General features: G+C 45.6%; 1 protein-coding gene across 6 annotated transcripts in view; it reads right to left on the bottom strand.

Moving 5' to 3' along the window:
* Positions 1-19,286, bottom strand: part of LOC110523899 (dynamin-like 120 kDa protein, mitochondrial) — an 81,326-nt gene that overhangs the window by 28,770 nt on the left and 33,270 nt on the right. For all 6 annotated transcript variants that reach the window (XM_036940763.1, XM_036940849.1, XM_036940803.1 and 3 more), the window contains 6 exons: positions 16,065-16,217; positions 13,001-13,109; positions 12,461-12,681; positions 8,877-8,993; positions 8,390-8,483; positions 7,882-7,992 (listed from right to left, as the gene is read on the bottom strand). In XM_036940763.1, coding sequence (XP_036796658.1) covers positions 7,882-7,992; positions 8,390-8,483; positions 8,877-8,993; positions 12,461-12,681; positions 13,001-13,109; positions 16,065-16,217 — 805 coding nt within the window. The remainder of the gene's footprint in view (positions 1-7,881; positions 7,993-8,389; positions 8,484-8,876; positions 8,994-12,460; positions 12,682-13,000; positions 13,110-16,064; positions 16,218-19,286) is intronic.

The following is a 19,286-nucleotide window of genomic DNA, read 5'->3' as shown; positions in this document are numbered from 1 at the left end:
CGGCCGCTCCACAAATTGCTGTGTTTAATCAGTAGAGCTTCTTTCCAGGGAGCAGGGCAGGGAGGGTGGACATGACAGGTGGCAGGCAGCATTCTGTTAGCTACTGCTGCCTGACACTCTCCCTTCCTCTCTTTCCACCTCCTCTCCTGAGAGAAGCAAGTGAAGTCTCAAGCCTCATGGAGAGACAGACAGCATGGGAAGAGCGAGAGAGAAAGAGAGAGAAAGCGTGGAAAGAGCTAGGGAGAGCGTGGAAAGAGCGAGAGAGAGTGTGGAAAGAGAGAGAGAGCGAGGAAAGAGCGAGAGCGAGAGAGCGTGAGGAAAGAGCGAGAGCGAGAGAGCGTGAGGAAAGAGCGAGAGAGAGTGAGGAAAGAGCGAGAGAGAGCGAGGAAAGAGCGAGAGAGAGCGAGGAAAGAGCGAGAGAGAGCGAGGAAATAGCGAGAGAGAGCGAGGAAAGAGCGAGAGAGCGAGGAAAGAGCGAGAGAGAGCGAGGCAAGAGCGAGAGAGAGCGAGGAAAGAGTGAGGAAAGAGCGAGAGAGAGACAGCGAGGAAAGAGCGAGAGTGAGAGAGCGAGGAAAGAGCGAGAGCGCGAGGAAAGAGCGAGAGAGAGAGCGAGGAAAGAGCGAGAGAGAGAGCGAGGAAAGAGCGAGAGAGAGAGCGAGGAAAGAGCGAGAGAGAGAGCGAGGAAAGAGCGAGAGAGAGTGAGGAAAGAGCGAGAGAGAGAGCGAGGAAAGAGCGAGAGAGAGAGAGCGAGGAAAGAGCGAGAGAGCGAGGAAAGAGCGAGAGAGCGAGGAAAGAGCGAGAGAGCGAGCGAGGAAAGAGCAAGAGAGAGCGTGAAAAGAGCAAAAAGAGAGAAGAGGAAAGAGAATGAGGATCAAGAGAAAGAACATGTTTCTCGAAGGAGAGAATGTGTGTCTTTCCCAATGGAAGGCACATGTACAGTGAGGGAAAAAAGTATTTGATCCCCTGCTGATTCTGTACGTTTGCCCACTGACAAAGAAATGATCAGTCTATAATTTTAATGGTAGGTTTATTTGAACAGTGAGACAGAATAACAACAAAAAAAATCCAGAAAAACCCACGTCAAAAATTGATTCACATTTTAATGAAGGAAATTAGTATTTGACCCCTCTGCAAAACATGACTTAGTGGCAAAACCCTTGTTGTCAATTAGAGGTCAGAGGTTTCTTGTAGTTGGCCACCAGATTTGCACACATCTCAGGAGGGATTTTGTCCCACTCCTCTTTGCAGATCTGCTCCGAGTCATTAAGGTTTTGAGGCTGACGTTTGGCAACTCAAACCTTCAGCTCCCTCCACAGGTTTTCTATGGGATTAAGGTCGGGAGACTGGCTAGGCCACTCCAGGACCTTAATGTGCTTCTTCTTGAGCCATTCCTTTGTTGCCTTGGCCGTGTGTTTTGGGTCATTGTCATGCTGGAATACCCATGCACAACCCATTTTCAATGCCCTGGCTGAGGGAAGGAGGTTCTCACCCAAGATTTGATTGTACATGGCCCCGTCCATCGTCCCTTTGATGCGGTGAAGTTGTCCTGTCCCCTTAGCAGAAAAAAACCCCCAAAGCATAATGTTTCCACCTCCATGTTTGACGGTGGGGATGGTGTTCTTGGGGTCATAGGCAGCATTCCTCTTCCTCCAAACACAGCGAGTTGAGGTGATGCCAAAGAGCTCCATTTTGGTCTCCTCTGACCACAACACTTTCACCCAGTTGTCCTCTGAATCATTCAGATGTTCATTGGCAAACTTCAGACGGGCATGTATATGTGCTTTCTTGAGCAGGGGGACCTTGCGGGCGCTGCGGATTTCAGTCCTTCACGGCGTAGTGTGTTACCAATTGTTTTCTTGGTGACTATGGTCCCAGCTGCCTTGAGATCATTGACAAGATCCTCCCATGTAGTTCTGGGCTGATTCCTCACCGTTCTCATGATCATTGCAACTCCACAAGGTGAGATCTTGCATGGAGCCCCAGGCCGAGGGAGATTGACAGTTCTTTTGTGTTTCTTCCATTTGCGAACAATCTGGGTCTTGTAGCCCATTCCAGCCTTGTGTAGGTCTACAATATTGTCCCTGACATCCTTGGAGAGCTCTTTGGTCTTGGCTATGGTGGAGAGTTTGGAATCTGATTGATTGATTGCTTCTGTGGACAGGTGTCTTTTATACAGGTAACAAACTGAGATTAGGAGCACTCCCTTTAAGAGTGTGTTCCTAATCTTAGCTCGTTACCTGTATAAAAGACACCAGGGAGCCAGAAATCTTTCTGATTGAGAGGGGGTCAAATACTTATTTCCCTCATAATTTCTTTTGTTGTTATTCTGTCTCTCACTGTTCAAATAAACCTACCATTAAAATGATAGACTGATCATTTCTGTGTCATTGGGGAAACGTACAAAATCAGCAGGGGATCAAATACTTTTTTCCCTCACTGTATAGGCTATAGGTAAATAAGCTACACAGTGGTCAGCCAGCCTTTTGCCTTTTCTTAGGCAGTCACTGTAAATAAGAATTTGTTCTTAACCAGTTGCATCTCTAGGGGCGCTATTTCATTTTTGGATAAAAAACGTTCTCGTTTTAAGCGCGATATTTTGTCACGAAAAGATGCTCGACTATGCATATTCTCATATTGACAGTTTTGGAAAGAAAACACTCTGAAGTTTCAGAATCTGCAAAGATTTTGTCTGTAAGTGCCCCAGAACTCATTCTACAGGCGAAACCAAGATGATACGTTAAACAGGAAATGAGCAGAATTTCTGAAGCTCTGTTTTCTAATGTCTCCTTATATGGCTGTGAATGCGACAGGAATAAGCTTAGACCTTCTGCCGTTTCCCCAAGATGTCGGCAGCATTGTGACGTATTTGTAGGCATATCATTGGAAGATTGACCATAAGAGACTACATTTTCCAAGTGTCCGCCTGGTGTCCTGCGTCGAAACTGGTGCGTAAAGCCATGTGCAAGTATTTTTCCATTTGATTGAGAGGGGAAACCATGCTTCCACAAACGATATATCATCGAAGAGATATGTGAAAAACACCTTGAGGATTGATTCTAAACAACGTTTGCCATGTTTTCAGTCGATATTATGGAGTTAATTTGGAAAAAAGTTCGCGTTTTGAGGACTGAATTTTCGTTTTTTTTTGGTAGCCAAATGTGATGTACAAAACGGAGCTATTTCTAATACACAAAGAATCTTTTTGGAAAAACTGAGCATCTGCTATCTAACTGAGAGTCTCCTCATTGAAAACATCTGAAGTTCTTCAAAGGTAAATGATTTTATTTGAAGGCTTTTATGTTTTTGTTGAAATGTTGCGTGCTGGATGCTAACGCTAATGCTAACGCTAAATGCTACGCTAGCTAGCTACTTTTACACAAATTATTGTTTTCCTATGGTTGAGAAGCATATTTTGAAAATCTGAGATGACAGTGTTGTTTACAAAAGGCTAAGCTTGAGAGATGGCATATTTATTTCATTTCATTTGCGATTTTCATGAATAGTTAACGTTGTGTTATGCTAATGAGCTTGCTGATAGATTTACACAATCCTGGATACAGGGTTTTTTTCATAGCTAAACGTGACGCAGAAAACGGAGCGATTTGTCCTAAACAAATAATCTTTCAGGAAAAACTGAACATTTGCTATCTGAGAGTCTCCTCATTGAAAACATCTGAAGTTCTTCAAAGGTAAATGATTTTATTTGAATGCTTTTCTGTTTTTTTGTGTAAATGTTGCCAGCTGAATGCTAATGCTAAATGCTACGCTAAATGCTACGTTAGCCATCAATACTGTTACACAAATGCTTGTTTTGCAATGGTTGAGAAGCATATTTTGAAAATCTGAGATGACAGTGTTGTTAACAAAAGGCTAAGCTTGAGAGCTAGCATATTTATTTCATTTCATTTGCGATTTTCATGAATAGTTAACGTTGCGTTATGGTAATGAGCTTGAGTCTGTATTCACGATCCCGGATCCGGGATGGGGAGATCAGAAAGGTTAACTGACTTGCCTGGTTAAATAAAGTTTAAATAAATAAAAATGAAAAAGCAGACACCCTCCTTCTGAGCAGCTGTCAATCTGTAGCAGTAACAGAAACAGGAGAGATCCACTCGACCCTGTCCAATGAGTGACGACTTCACCTCTTCTTCATGGTAACCATGACTACATGCTGTGGCGGATTTAGGTATGGCCTAGATGAGCGGCATCTTGCCTGCGGTGGCACGGGGCACCCGCACAAAATTAATAAATAAAAGATATACAATATTCAGAATGTTGACATTTGTGTGATCGGTTTTCTATCGCTCATTTGCACATCACGTCAATGATATCATGTCACCGTGTGGGACTGTAGGTATATTCACCTTGTCTGAGTGGGCGCCCCGATCCTAGTTTGTGAGCTAAGTAGGCTACTTTCTGGGAAGGTCTCCCACTCAGAAGTACGAGATGGGGAGGGGGGCGGGGGTAGGTTGACCTCAGGTCTCCCCACTGGAAGCCAGAGGTAGGGGGGCGGGGGTAGGTTGACCTCAGGTCTCCCCACTGGAAGCCAGAGGTAGGGGGGGGGGGGGGTAGGTTGACCTCGGGTCTTCCCACTGGAAGCCCGAGGTAGGGTGAGCAGGGGAATCTATCAAATATCGCACCTCTAACTTTGTAGAGTACTAATGCAATTAGATGTGTAATTTAGTTTGTGTGTTTCTTGTTTGAAATTCAATAGTGTAATAATCAGGTTCTATTCTTTATAAGTGTGTTATTCTATTTGTGTATTTGTGTCATAGAGGATTTGTACAACTTAGTTTTATTTGTGTTTTTTGTTTGCAATAGGGTAATAATTAAATTCTCTTTTCTATTTGTATTTACAGTGCCTTGCGAAAGTATTCGGCCCCCTTGAACTTTGCGACCTTTTGCCACATTTCAGGCTTCAAACATAGATATAAAACTGTATTTTTTTGTGAAGAATCAACAACAAGTGGGACACAATCATGAAGTGGAACGACATTTATTGGATATTTCAAACTTGTTTAACAAATCAAAAACTGAAAAATTGGGCGTGCAAAATAAAAAATTTCACAAAAAAATACAGTTTTATATCTTTATGTTTGAAGCCTGAAATGTGGCAAAAGGTCGCAAAGTTCAAGGGGGCCGAATACTTTCGCAAGGCACTGTATATACTACAATTTGTTTCTATTTGTCTTTGTTAATTATTTTTGATATTTATGAATCTTATTTTTTGTATATGTTTTTAAAATGTCATGATTATTTACAGGTGTTAAAAAAATGACAGTTAGGTCACGGGTGCACCTCAGCCACGCTCAAGGTACTAAACGATATCATAACCGCCATCGATAAAAGACAGTACTGTGCAGCCGTCTTCAACGACCTTGCCAAGGCTTTCGACTCTGTCAATCACCATATTCTTATCGGCAGACTCAGTAGCCTCGGTTTTTCGGATGACTGCCTTGCCTGGTTCACCAATTACTTTGCAGACAGAGTTCAGTGTGTCAAATCGGACGGCATGCTGTCCGGTCCTCTGGCAGTCTCTATGGGGGTGCCACAGGGTTCAATCCTCGGGCCGACTCTTTTCTCTGTATATATCAATGATGTTGCTCTTGCTGCGGGCGATTCCCTGATCCACCTCTACGCAGACGACACCATTCTATATACTTCCGGCCCGTCCTTGGACACTGTGCTATCTAACCTCCAAACGAGCTTCAATGCCATACAACACTCCTTCCGTGGCCTCCAACTGCTCTTAAACACTAGTAAAACCAAATGCATGCTTTTCAACCGTTCTGACCTGACCAGCATCACCACCCTGGATGGTTCCGACCTTGAATGTGGACATCTATAAGTACCTAGGTGTCTGGCTAGACTGTAAACTCTCCTTCCAGACTCATATCAAACATCTGCAATCGAAAATCAAATCAAGAATTGGCTTTCTATTCCGCAACAAAGCCTCCTTCACTCACGCCGCCAAACTTACCCTACTAAAACTGACTATCCTACCGATCCTCGACTTCGCCGATGTCATCTACAAAATTGCTTCCAACACTCTACTCAGCAAACTGGATGCAGTTTATCACAGTGCCATCCGTTTCGTCACTAAAGCACCTTATACCACCCACCACTGCGACTTGTATGCTCTAGTTGGCTGGCCCTCGCTACATATTCGTCGCTAGACCCACTGGCTCCAGGTCATCTACAAGTCCATGCTAGGTAAAGCTCCGCCTTATCTCAGTTCACTGGTCACGATGGCAACACCCATCCAGCACGCGCTCCAGCAGGTGTATCTCACTGATCATCCCTAAAGCCAACACCTCATTTGGCCGCCTTTCATTCCAGTTCTCTGCTGCCTGTGACTGGAACAAATTGCAAAAATCGCTGAAGGTGGAGACTTTGATCTCCCTCACCAACTTCATCTGCTATCTGAGCAGCTAACCGATTGCTGCAGCTGTACATAGTCTATCGGTAAATAGCCCACCCATTTTTACCTACCTCATCCCCATACTGTTTTTATTTATTTACTTTTCTGCTCTTTTGCACACCAATATCTCTACCTGTACATGACCATCTGATCATTTATCACTCCAGTGTTATTAATCTGCAAAATTGTAATTATTCGCCTACCTCCTCATGCCTTTTGCACACAATGTATATAGACTCCCCCTTTTTTTTCTTCTACTGTGTTATTGACTTGTTAATTGTTTACTTACTCCATGTGTAACTTTGTGTTGTCTGTTCACACTGCTATGCTTTATCTTGGCCAGGTCGCAGTTGCAAATGAGAACTTGTTCTCAACTAGCCTACCTGGTTAAATAAAGGTGAAATTATTATTATTTTTTTTTAAAGTGCAGAATGGCGTGGGGGTTTCACCCTGGGAGCCATACAACCTAGAACCGCCACTGCCTACATGGAACTGTACTCCACATCAAGTTACTCATGTAAGCAGTAAAATTAGATACAAAAAAAAACAGATAAAAAAAATACACCTTATGGAACAGTGGGGACTGTGAAGCAACACAAACACATGGATACAAACACACAATAACATACACACTAAACATTTTGTGTTGTAGATATGTGGTAGTGGAGTAGGGACCTGAGGGAACACACTTAATATGTTGTGAAATCTGTTGTGAATGTTTTTAGTTTTTTTTACATGTAGAACTGCCTTAATTTAGCTGGACCACAGGAAGAGTAGTTGCTGCCTTGGCAGCAGCTAATGGGATCCATAATAAATACAAAGATAAAAACACCACTGCCATCTAGTGGTGTCAGGTATATTGCCCTAAACACACAATTTACAGTGCCATCAAATCAAAGAAATCTCACAGCCGATTCAATCACATTCTGCATAAAAAGTCTCTGTTGCTCCTCATATTATCACTATAATATAAATGATTTTCCATAATATAGGTAGTAATCTATTCACTATTATAAACTGGGCGGTTCAAACCCTGAATGCTGATTGGCTGAAAGCCAGATACGACAAAACATTTCTTTATAATGCTCTAATTACGTTGGCAACCAGTTTATAATAGCAGTAAGGCACCTCAGGGGTTTGTGATATATGGCCAATATACCACGGCTAAGGGTTGTATCCAGGCACTCAGCAATGCGTCGTGCCCAAGAACAGCCCTCTGCCGTGGTATATTGGCCATATATCACACCCCCTCGGAACTTATTGCTTAAGGAAGGTAAAAGCAGGAGGGACCAGCACAAATATGACTGTAACGATACCATTCTGGCTAAACCCAAATTGGTGTAATGTAGTCTGTGTGTATACACCCAGTGTGTGTCTATGTAGCCAGTGTGTGTGTGTACCCAGTGTGTGTGTGGTGTGTGTGTACCCAGTGTGTGTGTGTGTATGTTTAGGTGACTCACTAAGGTCTTCTGCCAGCTGTACTCTGCGTCCGGTGATGAGGTGGACCTTCCTCTCGTTGTCCTCACCAAAGTCCTCCAGCACCTCCTTCACGTTCTTTTCCAGGCGCCGGACTGAGTGTGCAAATGCAAACACACAACCCCACACACACACACCCAGAGACAAAATGTCAGACATCAAAGATAGGGAACACAGGCCTCCAGACAGACAAGGCAAGGCAGGCCTCCAGACAGACGGGCCTCCAGACAGACAAGACAGGCCTCCAGACAGACAAGACAAGACAGACAGGCCTCCAGACAGACAAGACAGGGCAGACCTCCAGACGAGACAGGCCTCCAGACGAGACAGGCCTCCAGACGAGACAGGCCTCCAGACGAGACAGGCCTCCAGACGAGACAGGCCTCCAGACAAGACAGGCCTCCAGACAAGACAGGCCTCCAGACAAGACAGGCCTCCAGACAGGGGCCTATACAGCCCTGTAACACAGCCCCAGATCTAGTCCCAGCCTACCCTCTGTGTTGATGAGCTGCTGTCTGAGTGTGTTGGCTGTGATGAGCAGCATCCTCTGAATCCTCCAGAACAGGACTACATCATTGCACTCCAGCTGTGGTGAGAGAGCAACATGATGCACTGAGACAGGGCATGTATTATATTATTAAGTTACATGCAACAGTCAGAGACAACAGGATGTTGTGTAGATGGACAACTTACTACAGTCCACAAAGGGTTACAAAATTCCAATATCTTTCCCAGATTTCCAAGATATTCCAAAAATCTTTCTAGGAATCTTCCAACCGGGATTTCTGGAATTACAGAGAACGTTGGGAAAGTTACTGGAATTTTGCAAACCTACGTCCAAACCTAGGTGCCTCTGAAAACCTACGTCCCTCTGAAAACCTACGTCCCTCTGAAAACCTACGTCAAACCTACGTCCAAACCTACGTCCCTCTGAAATCAGCTAACTCTGGCAGCTTACCAAAGAGCCTAGGACCCTTACCTCCGAGTCAACAAATTGTCTCTGGTAGTAGTAGAAGCCTCGTCTACACAGGTTACAGTGATGCAGCGCCTTCTGCAGGAAGTGACGTCGGTACAGCTGGTGCCACGTGTCCTTGATCTAGAAATACAGGAAGTAAAAGAGGGAACCGAAGTGAGAGAGGAAATGTATAGGCAAAAGACATGCAGAGCTGTGGTCGAGAGGTAACTCTTCCTGGCACGTCACATATACAACAACAACGGAGACGGGGTTCAATACCCGCGTCCACCTCTCCCACACCTGCTGGTCTCCCTCTCTGATTACATTACTGTCTGAAGTAAGAATAGGTATGAGTCCTCAAAACAGACAATGTCAAAAATCCATATTTAACTAAAGATCACATTGTTTTCAAATACAGTAAAAGTAATTGGTGGAATGTGTCTTGAACACAACGTTCATTTGCCGGGGCACAAAAAAACAAGGCAAGCATCACACAGTTCTTCTCCCTAAATTCCATTTCCCCTCCATGTTTCACTCATTCAATTGCGTTCCGACCACTCCCTCTGCACACGCGTGCCGAGTTTGCACACAAGCTCCAGTTAGGCCTACAGAAATAAATGCCTATAAAAAGGTGGGCATAAAAAAATCCCTCTAACTGACGGGATACACAAGCTACATTCCATGCCAAACGACAACAGTTTTATCACTAATTCAAAATGGACTGGTTAATTGAAGTACGAAAGTGTGTTGAAACAACGAGCTGCAGTTTGGGAATAATTGCTTCTCGTCTATTTTCCGCTAAGGCTACTTTGCGAACTGCTAGTACCATTTAGAATAGGTTAGCCTAGGCTATAACCCCACTAAACATACAGGTTCCACACTGAGCATATGGCTAAGGCTACTTTGCGAACTGCTAGTACCATTTAGAATAGGTTAGCCTAGGCTATAACCCCACTAAACATACAGGTTCCACACTGAGCATATGGCTAAGGCTACTTTGCGAACTGCTAGTACCATTTAGAATAGGTTAGCCTAGGCTATAACCCCACTAAACATACAGGTTCCACACTGAGCATATGGAAACACACTTTGATGAAGACAAAGAGCATATTTTCATCAGAGTCATTGAGCTATGGCCTACTCATCAAATAGATGTAGTGGCCGTAATTCATCACCATGCAGCCAGTGTTCAATGTAGAACTGTTAATTACATTTAGAAAATGACAAAGAACACGCAAAATAAAATCTAATCAAATGTATGCAGGCCATTAGCAAAAAGACGACAGATTTTGGTTTGTAACCCTGAAAAAAAATTGGTCTTTCAAAAGGAGCCAAACTAAGCCCTGTTTCAAACGGTCACAGAGAATAACTCTCCCAGAGAGGCACCACTTCGCAATGGCAACTTTTCTTATCTGGAAAAATATTCTGTTCTATTTTATTCTGTTATATTACATCATGTTTTTTTTTGCTATAAAATAGGTGTCTTGACTGTAGGGCCCCTGACCCCATTTAGTCGACTGGTCTATTGAATGGTCGACAGGCTGTTGGGCGACCAAGATTTCTTTAGAAAAGCAATAGAACCCCCCAAAAATGGTGTACAAGATACTTGTCTGATTGGTACTAGTCTGAGTGGACTCAACCATTGTGGAGGCCTTGAGGATGGCACAGTCCATCACTCTAAGACATGTGCTACTGAAATTGTATGAGGTTATATTACGTAAGAACACTAACAACATTTGTATTATTGAATTGGCGACTTTTCCTCAACCATGCTGCTAAGTGCATAATAGAGAAGTTATTGAATATTGGTGTTGAGAACAACGAGGCAGCAGCGGAGTTCAGGGACGAGAGAACAGCCCTCGTCTAATGGAAGTGAGGAGACGAGGGAACAGCCCTCGTCTAATGGAAGTGAGGAGACGAGAGAACAGCCCTCGTCTAATGGAAGTGAGGAGACGAGAGAACAGCCCTCGTCTAATGGAAGTGAGGAGACGAGAGAACAGCCCTCGTCTAATCTAAGTGAGGAGACGAGAGAACAGCCCTCGTCTAATGGAAGTGAGGAGACGAGAGAACAGCCCTCGTCTAATGGAAGTGAGGAGACGAGAGAACAGCCCTCGTCTAATGGAAGTGAGGAGACGAGAGAACAGCCCTCGTCTAATGGAAGTGAGGAGACGAGAGAACAGCCCTCGTCTAATGGAAGTGAGGAGACGAGAGAACAGCCCTCGTCTAATGGAAGTGAGGAGACGAGAGAACAGCCCTCGTCTAATGGAAGTGAGGAGACGAGAGAACAGCCCTCGTCTAATCTAAGTGAGGAGACGAGAGAACAGCCCTCGTCTAATGGAAGTGAGGAGACGAGAGAACAGCCCTCGTCTAATGGAAGTGAGGAGACGAGAGAACAGCCCTCGTCTAATGGAAGTGAGGAGACGAGAGAACAGCCCTCGTCTAATGGAAGTGAGGAGACGAGAGAACAGCCCTCGTCTAATGGAAGTGAGGAGACGAGAGAACAGCCCTCATCTAATGGAAGTGAGGAGATGAGAGAACAGCCCTCGTCTAATGGAAGTGAGGAGACGAGAGAACAGCCCTCGTCTAATGGAAGTGAGGAGACGAGAGAACAGCCCTCGTCTAATGGAAGTGAGGAGACGAGAGAACAGCCCTCGTCTAATAGAAGTGAGGAGACGAGAGAACAGCCCTCGTCTAATAGAAGTGAGGAGACGAGAGAACAGCCCTCGTCTAATAGAAGTGAGGAGACGAGAGAACAGTCCTGGCCTAATAGAAGTGAGGAGACGAGAGAACAGCCCTTGTCTAATAGAAGTGAGGAGACCAGAGAACAGCCCTCGTCTAATAGAAGTGAGGAGACGAGAGAACAGCCCTCGTCTAACGGAAGTGAGGAGACGAGAGAACAGTCACACAAATATATGGCTCTAATTTATCAATGCAAACAACGTATATATCTCCACGTATGCTAGAATTTAGTAAGAAATGTACACATGGTTGATAAATGAGGGCCCTGGTTCCAGGTTCTCACCAGGACAGGGTCCACCTCCACCCCTCCAGGTTCTCACCAGGACAGGAGTCACCTCCACCCCTCCAGGTTCTCACCAGGACAGGAGTCACCTCCACCCCTCCAGGTTCTCACCAGGACAGGGTCCACCTCCACCCCTCCAGGTTCTCACCAGGACAGGGTCCAACTCGACCCCTCCAGGTTCTCACCAGGACAGGAGTCACCTCCACCCCTCCAGGTTCTCACCAGGACAGGGTCCACCTCCACCCCTCCAGGTTCTCACCAGGACAGGGTCCACCTCCACCCTCCAGGTTCTCACCAGGACAGGGTCCACCTCCACCCCACGACCCACAGGTTCTCACCAGGACAGAGTCACCTCCACTCCTCCAGGTTCTCACCAGGACAGGGTCCACCTCCACCCTCCAGGTTCTCACCAGGACAGGGTCCACCTCCACCCCACGACCCTCCAGGTTCTCACCAGGACAGGGTCTACCTCCACCCCTCAGCCCTCCAGGTTCTCACCAGGACAGGGTCCACCTCCACCCCACAACCCTCCAGGTTCTCACCAGGACAGGGTCTACCTCCACCCCTCAGCCCTCCAGGTTCTTACCAGGACAGGGTCCACCTCCACCCCTCGACCCTCCAGGTTCTTGCGGACGGTTGTGACCTCGTCGTTGGCCAGGTATGCTGTGTGGTCCTCATGGAGTTTTAGCAGGCGCTCCAGCTCCTTTTTGGTTTCGTTGCAGATGTGCTGTTCGGGCGAGCGGCTCGTCCAGCTCATCCAGCGTTGTTTCCAGTAAGGACCTGCCATGTCATTTATCACTGAGTCAGCTAGAGAGAAAGAGAGAGAGCGAGAGAGAGAGAGAGAGAGAGAGAGAGAGAGAGAGAGAGAGAGAGAGAGTGAGAGAGAGAGAGAGAGAGAGAGAGAGTGATGAAGGGGAGTGAGAAGAGAAGATGGCAAGAAAGACAGAGATAGTGGTAGTAAGAGAGACAGAGCAGAGATAGTGGTAGTAAGAGAGACAGAGCAGAGATAGGAGGGGGAGAAATATTTGAATGTCTGACATATCCGACCATAACCCAGAAAGTAGGTGAAGTAAATAAAGCATGTGACAGAACAGGGGAGAAGTCATGGTGGGGGTGTATAACCCACTGTCTTTGAGGCGTGCCTGCAGGGTCTCCTCCATGAACTGGATGGCTGCGTCCCACTGGGGCTTGTCTGTGATGGAGCGGTCCTCCAGAGTATTGTGCTGGATCACCCTCTGACAACACACAGAGAGGAGAAACTACATTACCCACAAGGCATGGCAAGACAGGAAAAAAATGCATACTAATGTTTGCCTGCTGTATATGTGGTTGAATATGACAAAGTGTGTGTGTGCCTGTTTGTAAACGTACGCATGTCTGTACAGGCGCATGAATGTGTGTACACGGGCACGTGTGTGTGTGTGTGTGTGTGTGTGTGTGTGTGCAGGGATTTTTTAAATCTTGGGGTTTTCCGGTCGCCCAACAGTGTGAAAGAAAATATATACAGTATCAGTCAAAAGTTGGGACACACCTACTCATTCAAGGGTCTTTATTTTTTGCTATTTTCTATATTGTAGAATAATAGTGAAGACATCAAAACTATGAAATAACACATGGAAAGTGTTAAACAAAATCAAAATATATTTTCTATTTGAGATTCTTAAAAGTAGCCACCTTTTGCCTTGATGACAGCTTTGCATACTCTTGGCATTCTCTCAACCAGCTTCAGTAGGTAGTCACCTGGAATGCATTTCAATTAACTAGTGTACCTTGTTAAAAGTTCATTTGTGTAATTTCTTTCCTTCTTAATGCATTTGAGCCAATCAATCAGTTGTGTTGTGACAAGGTAGGGGAAGATATACAGAAGATAGCCCTATTTGGTAAAAGACCAAGTCCATATTATAGCAAGAACAGCTCAGCTCAAATAAGCAAAGAGAAACGACAGTCCATCATTACTTTAAGACATGAAGGTCAGTCAATAAGGAACATTTCAAGAACTTTGAAAGTATCTTCAAGTGCAGTAGCAGAAGGCACAAAGCGCTATGATGAAACTGGCTCTCATGAGGACCGCCACAGGAAAGGAAGACCCAGAGTTAACTGTCTCTCATGAGGACCGCCACAGGAAAGGAAGACCCAGAGTTACCTCTACTGCAGAGGATAAGTTCATTAGAGTTAACTGCACGTCAGATTGCAGCCTAAATAAATGCTTCACAGTGTTCAAGTAACAGACATCTCAACATCAACTGTTCAGAGGAGACTGTAAATCAGACCTTCATGGTTGAATTGCTGCAAAGAAACCACTACTAAAGGACACCAATAAGAAGAAGAGACTTGCTTGGGCTAAGAAACACGAGCAAGGGACATTAGACTTGTGTAAATCTGTCCTCTGGTCTGATGAAACCTGTTTAAATTGATCATTCTTGAGATGTTCCTACAACTTGATTGCAGTCTACCTGTGGTAAATTCAATTGATTGAACATTACTTGGAAAGGCACACACCTGTCTTTATAAGGTCCCACAGTTGACAGTGCATGTCAGTGGAAAAACCAATACTTCCCGAATGCACTGTATACACATATACGTGGACACCCCTTCAAATTAGTTGATTTGGCTATTTCAGCCAAACCCATTTCTGACAGGTGTATATAATCAAGCACACAGCCATGCATTCTCCATAGACAAACATTGGCAGTAGAATGGCCTTACTGAAGAGCTCAGTGACATCCAATGTGACAACGTCATAGAATGCCACCTTTCCAACTAGTCAGTTGGTCAACATTCTGCCCTGCTAGATCTTCCCCAGTCAACTGTAAGTGCTGTTATTGAGAAGTGGAAACGTCAAGGAGAAACAACGGCTCAGCCGTAAGCTAACAGAACGGGACCTCAAAGTGCTGAAGTGCGTAAAAATGTTCTGTCCTTGGTAGCAACACTCACGACCGAGTTCGAAACTGCCTCTGGTAGCAAAATCAGCACAATAACTGTTCGTCGGGAGCTTCATAAAATGGGTTTCCATGGCCGAGCAGCCACACACAAGACTAAGAACACCATGTGCAATGCCAAGCGTCGGCTGGAGTGGTGGGAAGTTCGCCCATTTGAACTCCGCAGCAATGGAAAGATGTTCTCTGGAGTGATGAATCACGCTTCGCCATCTGGCAGTTCGGCGGACGAATCTGGTTTTGGCGGATGCCAAGAGAATGCTTCCTGCACCAATGCATAGTGCCAAATGTAAAGTTTGGTGGAGGATTAATAATGGTCTGGGCCCATTTTCTATGGTTCTGGCAAGGCCCTTTAGTTCCAGTGAAGGGAAATCTTAATTCTACAGCATACAATTAACTTCTAGACGATTTTGTGCTTCCAACTTTGTGGCAACAGTTTGAGGAAGGTCCTTTCCTGTTTCAGCATGACAATGCCGCTGTGCACAAAGTGAGGTTCATACCAAAATGTGTTGTCGAGATCAGTGGTGAAGAACTTGACTGGCCTGCACAGAGCCTTGACCACAACCACAATGAAAGCCTTTGGGATGAAGTGGAATGCTGACTGCAAGCCAGGCCTAATCGCTCAACATCAGCGCCCGACCTCACTAATGCTCGTGGCTGAATGGAAGCAGGTCCCCGCAGCAATGTTACCACATCTAGTGGAAAGCCTTCCCAGAAGAGTAGAGGCTGTTATAGCAGCAAAGGGAGGGGACCAACTCCATATTAATGCCCATGAATTTGGAATGAGATGTTTGACAAGCAGGTGTCCATATACTTTTGGTCATGTAGTGTACATCCATCCATCATTTTTGTATTGATACATTTTGGGATGGAAAAACGCTTTCAGTGTTAACTTAAACTACTGACAATCTGGCATATATTTTTGTTATAATATAATCTTTCAGAACTAACAAGCTAGACATTTAGGGAGAATCAAAAATGTGAAAAACAATGAATTTAGCATGACTGATTGTTATTATGTTTGAGCAACACCACATTGGCCATGGCAAAATGCATAAAACTGCCAAAATGTATGTCAGCTCCATTGAGAAACGTGTAGAATTGCAGGAAATGGTCTTAAATTGTACTATTTCTCTACACAGATGGTAGCCTCTAAAATATTCTCGAAAATTCACTCCACCCATTGCCACGCCCACCACCTAAGCTCTTTTTGATCCAGAAGAAACCCTGGTGTGTGTGTGTAAGTAAGTGTACCAGGCTGTCCATGGCTGTCTCGTTCCACTTGTGCCTCTTGATACTCTCGTCCTTCACCGCCTCCTTCAGCTTGTCAAAAATGTCGTCCTGGTCCTTCCCTTTGTACTCCGCCATGAAGCGGGCAAACTCCTCCTGCAGCGTCTCCCAGGCAACCTGGAGGACAGAGAGCCAGGTATCAACACGACACCATGGCCTGCTACAGACAGCACTACAACACCCATACACCACTCCTGTCAGACCAACCAGAACACATATATTTGACTGGCACAGTAAATCCAATCTTCAATGATCTAAATTATCTCTCGACTTAGACCTGACACCAACATCTCCTTATGACATGCATCTCCACCGTTAGCAAGAAGAGGTTTAAAGAGCTATTGAGGCAGCAGCAGAACTCTACCTCTAATGCTTTGTGAGGCAGCAGCAGCAGAACTCTACCTCTAATGCTTTGTGAGGCAGCAGCAGCAGAACTCTACCTCTAATGCTTTGTGAGGCAGCAGCAGCAGAACGCTACCTCTAATGCTTTGTGAGGCAGCAGCAGCAGAACTCTACCTCTAATGCTTTGTGAGGCAGCAGCAGCAGAACTCTACCTCTAATGCTTTGTGAGGCAGCAGCAGCAGAACTCTACCTCTAATGCTTTGTGAGGCAGCAGCAGCAGAACTCTACCTCTAATGCTTTGTGAGGCAGCAGCAGCAGAACGCTACCTCTAATGCTTTGTGAGGCAGCAGCAGCAGAACTCTACCTCTAATGCTTTGTGAGGCAGCAGCAGCAGAACTCTACCTCTAATGCTTTGTGAGGCATCAGCAGAACTCTACCTCTAATGCTTTGTGAGGCAGCAGCAGAACTCTACCTCTAATACGTTGTGAGGCAGCAGCAGAACTCTACCTCTAATGCTTTGTGAGGCAGCAGCAGAACTCTACCTCTAATACGTTGTGAGGCAGCAGCAGCAGAACTCTACCTCTAATGCTTTGTGAGGCAGCAGCAGCAGAACTCTACCTCTAATGCTTTGTGAGGCAGCAGCAGAACTCTACCTCTAATACGTTGTGAGGCAGCAGCAGCAGAACTCTACCTCTAATACGTTGTGAGGCAGCAGCAGCAGAACTCTACCTCTAATGCTTTGTGAGGCAGCAGCAGCAGAACTCTACCTCTAATACGTTGTGAGGCAGCAGCAGAACTCTACCTCTAATGCTTTGTGAGGCAGCAGCAGAACTCTACCTCTAATACGTTGTGAGGCAGCAGCAGAACTCTACCTCTAATACATTGTGAGGCAGCAGCAGCAGAACTCTACCTCTAATGCTTTGTGAGGCATCAGCAGAACTCTACCTCTAATACGTTGTGAGGCAGCAGCAGCAGAACTCTACCTCTAATTCTTTGTGAGGCAGCAGCAGAACTCTACCTCTAATGCTTTGTGAGGCAGCAGCAGAACTCTACCTCTAATACGTTGTGAGGCAGCAGCAGAACTCTACCTCTAATACATTGTGAGGCAGCAGCAGCAGAACTCTACCTCTAATGCTTTGTGAGGCATCAGCAGAACTCTACCTCTAATACGTTGTGAGGCAGCAGCAGCAGAACTCTACCTCTAATTCTTTGTGAGGCAGCAGCAGAACTCTACCTCTAATGCTTTGTGAGGCAGCAGCAGAACTCTACCTCTAATACGTTGTGAGGCAGCAGCAGAACTCTACCTCTAATACATTGTGAGGCAGCAGCAGCAGAACTCTACCTCTAATGCTTTGTGAGGCATCAGCAGAACTCTACCTCTAATACGTTGTGAGGCAGCAGCAGCAGAACTCTACCTCTAATTCTTTGTGAGGCAGCAGCAGAACTCTACCTCTAATGCTTTGTGAGGCAGCAGCAGCAGAACTCTACCTCTAATACGTTGTGAGGCAGCAGCAGAACTCTACCTCTAATGCTTTGTGAGGCAGCTGCAGCAGAACTCTACCTCTAATGCTTTGTGAGGCAGCAGCAGAACTCTACCTCTAATACGTTGTGAGGCAGCAGCAGAACTCTACCTCTAATACGTTGTGAGGCAGCAGCAGCAGAACTCTACCTCTAATTCTTTGTGAGGCAGCAGCAGAACTCTACCTCTAATGCTTTGTGAGGCATCAGCAGAACTCTACCTCTAATACGTTGTGAGGCAGCAGCAGCAGAACTCTACCTCTAATTCTTTGTGAGGCAGCAGCAGAACTCTACCTCTAATGCTTTGTGAGGCAGCAGCAGAACTCTACCTCTAATACGTTGTGAGGCAGCAGCAGAACTCTACCTCTAATACATTGTGAGGCAGCAGCAGCAGAACTCTACCTCTAATTCTTTGTGAGGCAGCAGCAGAACTCTACCTCTAATGCTTTGTGAGGCATCAGCAGAACTCTACCTCTAATACGTTGTGAGGCAGCAGCAGCAGAACTCTACCTCTAATTCTTTGTGAGGCAGCAGCAGAACTCTACCTCTAATGCTTTGTGAGGCATCAGCAGAACTCTACCTCTAATACGTTGTGAGGCAGCAGCAGCAGAACTCTACCTCTAATTCTTTGTGAGGCAGCAGCAGAACTCTACCTCTAATGCTTTGTGAGGCAGCAGCAGAACTCTACCTCTAATACGTTGTGAGGCAGCAGCAGAACTCTACCTCTAATACATTGTGAGGCAGCAGCAGCAGAACTCTACCTCTAATTCTTTGTGAGGCAGCAGCAGAACTCTACCTCTAATGCTTTGTGAGGCATCAGCAGAACTCTACCTCTAATACGTTGTGAGGCAGCAGCAGCAGAACTCTACCTCTAATTCTTTGTGAGGCAGCAGCAGAACTCTACCTCTAATGCTTTGTGAGGCAGCAGCAGCAGAACTCTACCTCTAATGCTTTGTGAGGCAGCAGCAGAACTCTACCTCTAATGCTTTGTGAGGCAGCAGCAGAACTCTACCTCTAATACGTTGTGAGGCAGCAGCAGCAGAACTCTACCTCTAATACGTTGTGAGGCAGCAGCAGCAGAACTCTACCTCTAATGCTTTGTGAGGCAGCAGCAGAACTCTACCTCTAATGCTTTGTGAGGCATCAGCAGAACTCTACCTCTAATACGTTGTGAGGCAGCAGCAGCAGAACTCTACCTCTAATTCTTTGTGAGGCAGCAGCAGAACTCTACCTCTAATGCTTTGTGAGGCAGCAGCAGAACTCTACCTCTAATGCTTTGTGAGGCAGCAGCAGAACTCTACCTCTAATACGTTGTGAGGCAGCAGC

This window comes from Oncorhynchus mykiss, chromosome 1 (genome assembly GCF_013265735.2).
Source record: "Oncorhynchus mykiss isolate Arlee chromosome 1, USDA_OmykA_1.1, whole genome shotgun sequence".
In the NCBI taxonomy this organism is placed as follows: domain Eukaryota; kingdom Metazoa; phylum Chordata; class Actinopteri; order Salmoniformes; family Salmonidae; genus Oncorhynchus; species Oncorhynchus mykiss.
The sequence above is the reverse complement of the archived record's forward strand: the minus strand, read 5'-3'. Positions and strand labels throughout refer to the sequence as shown.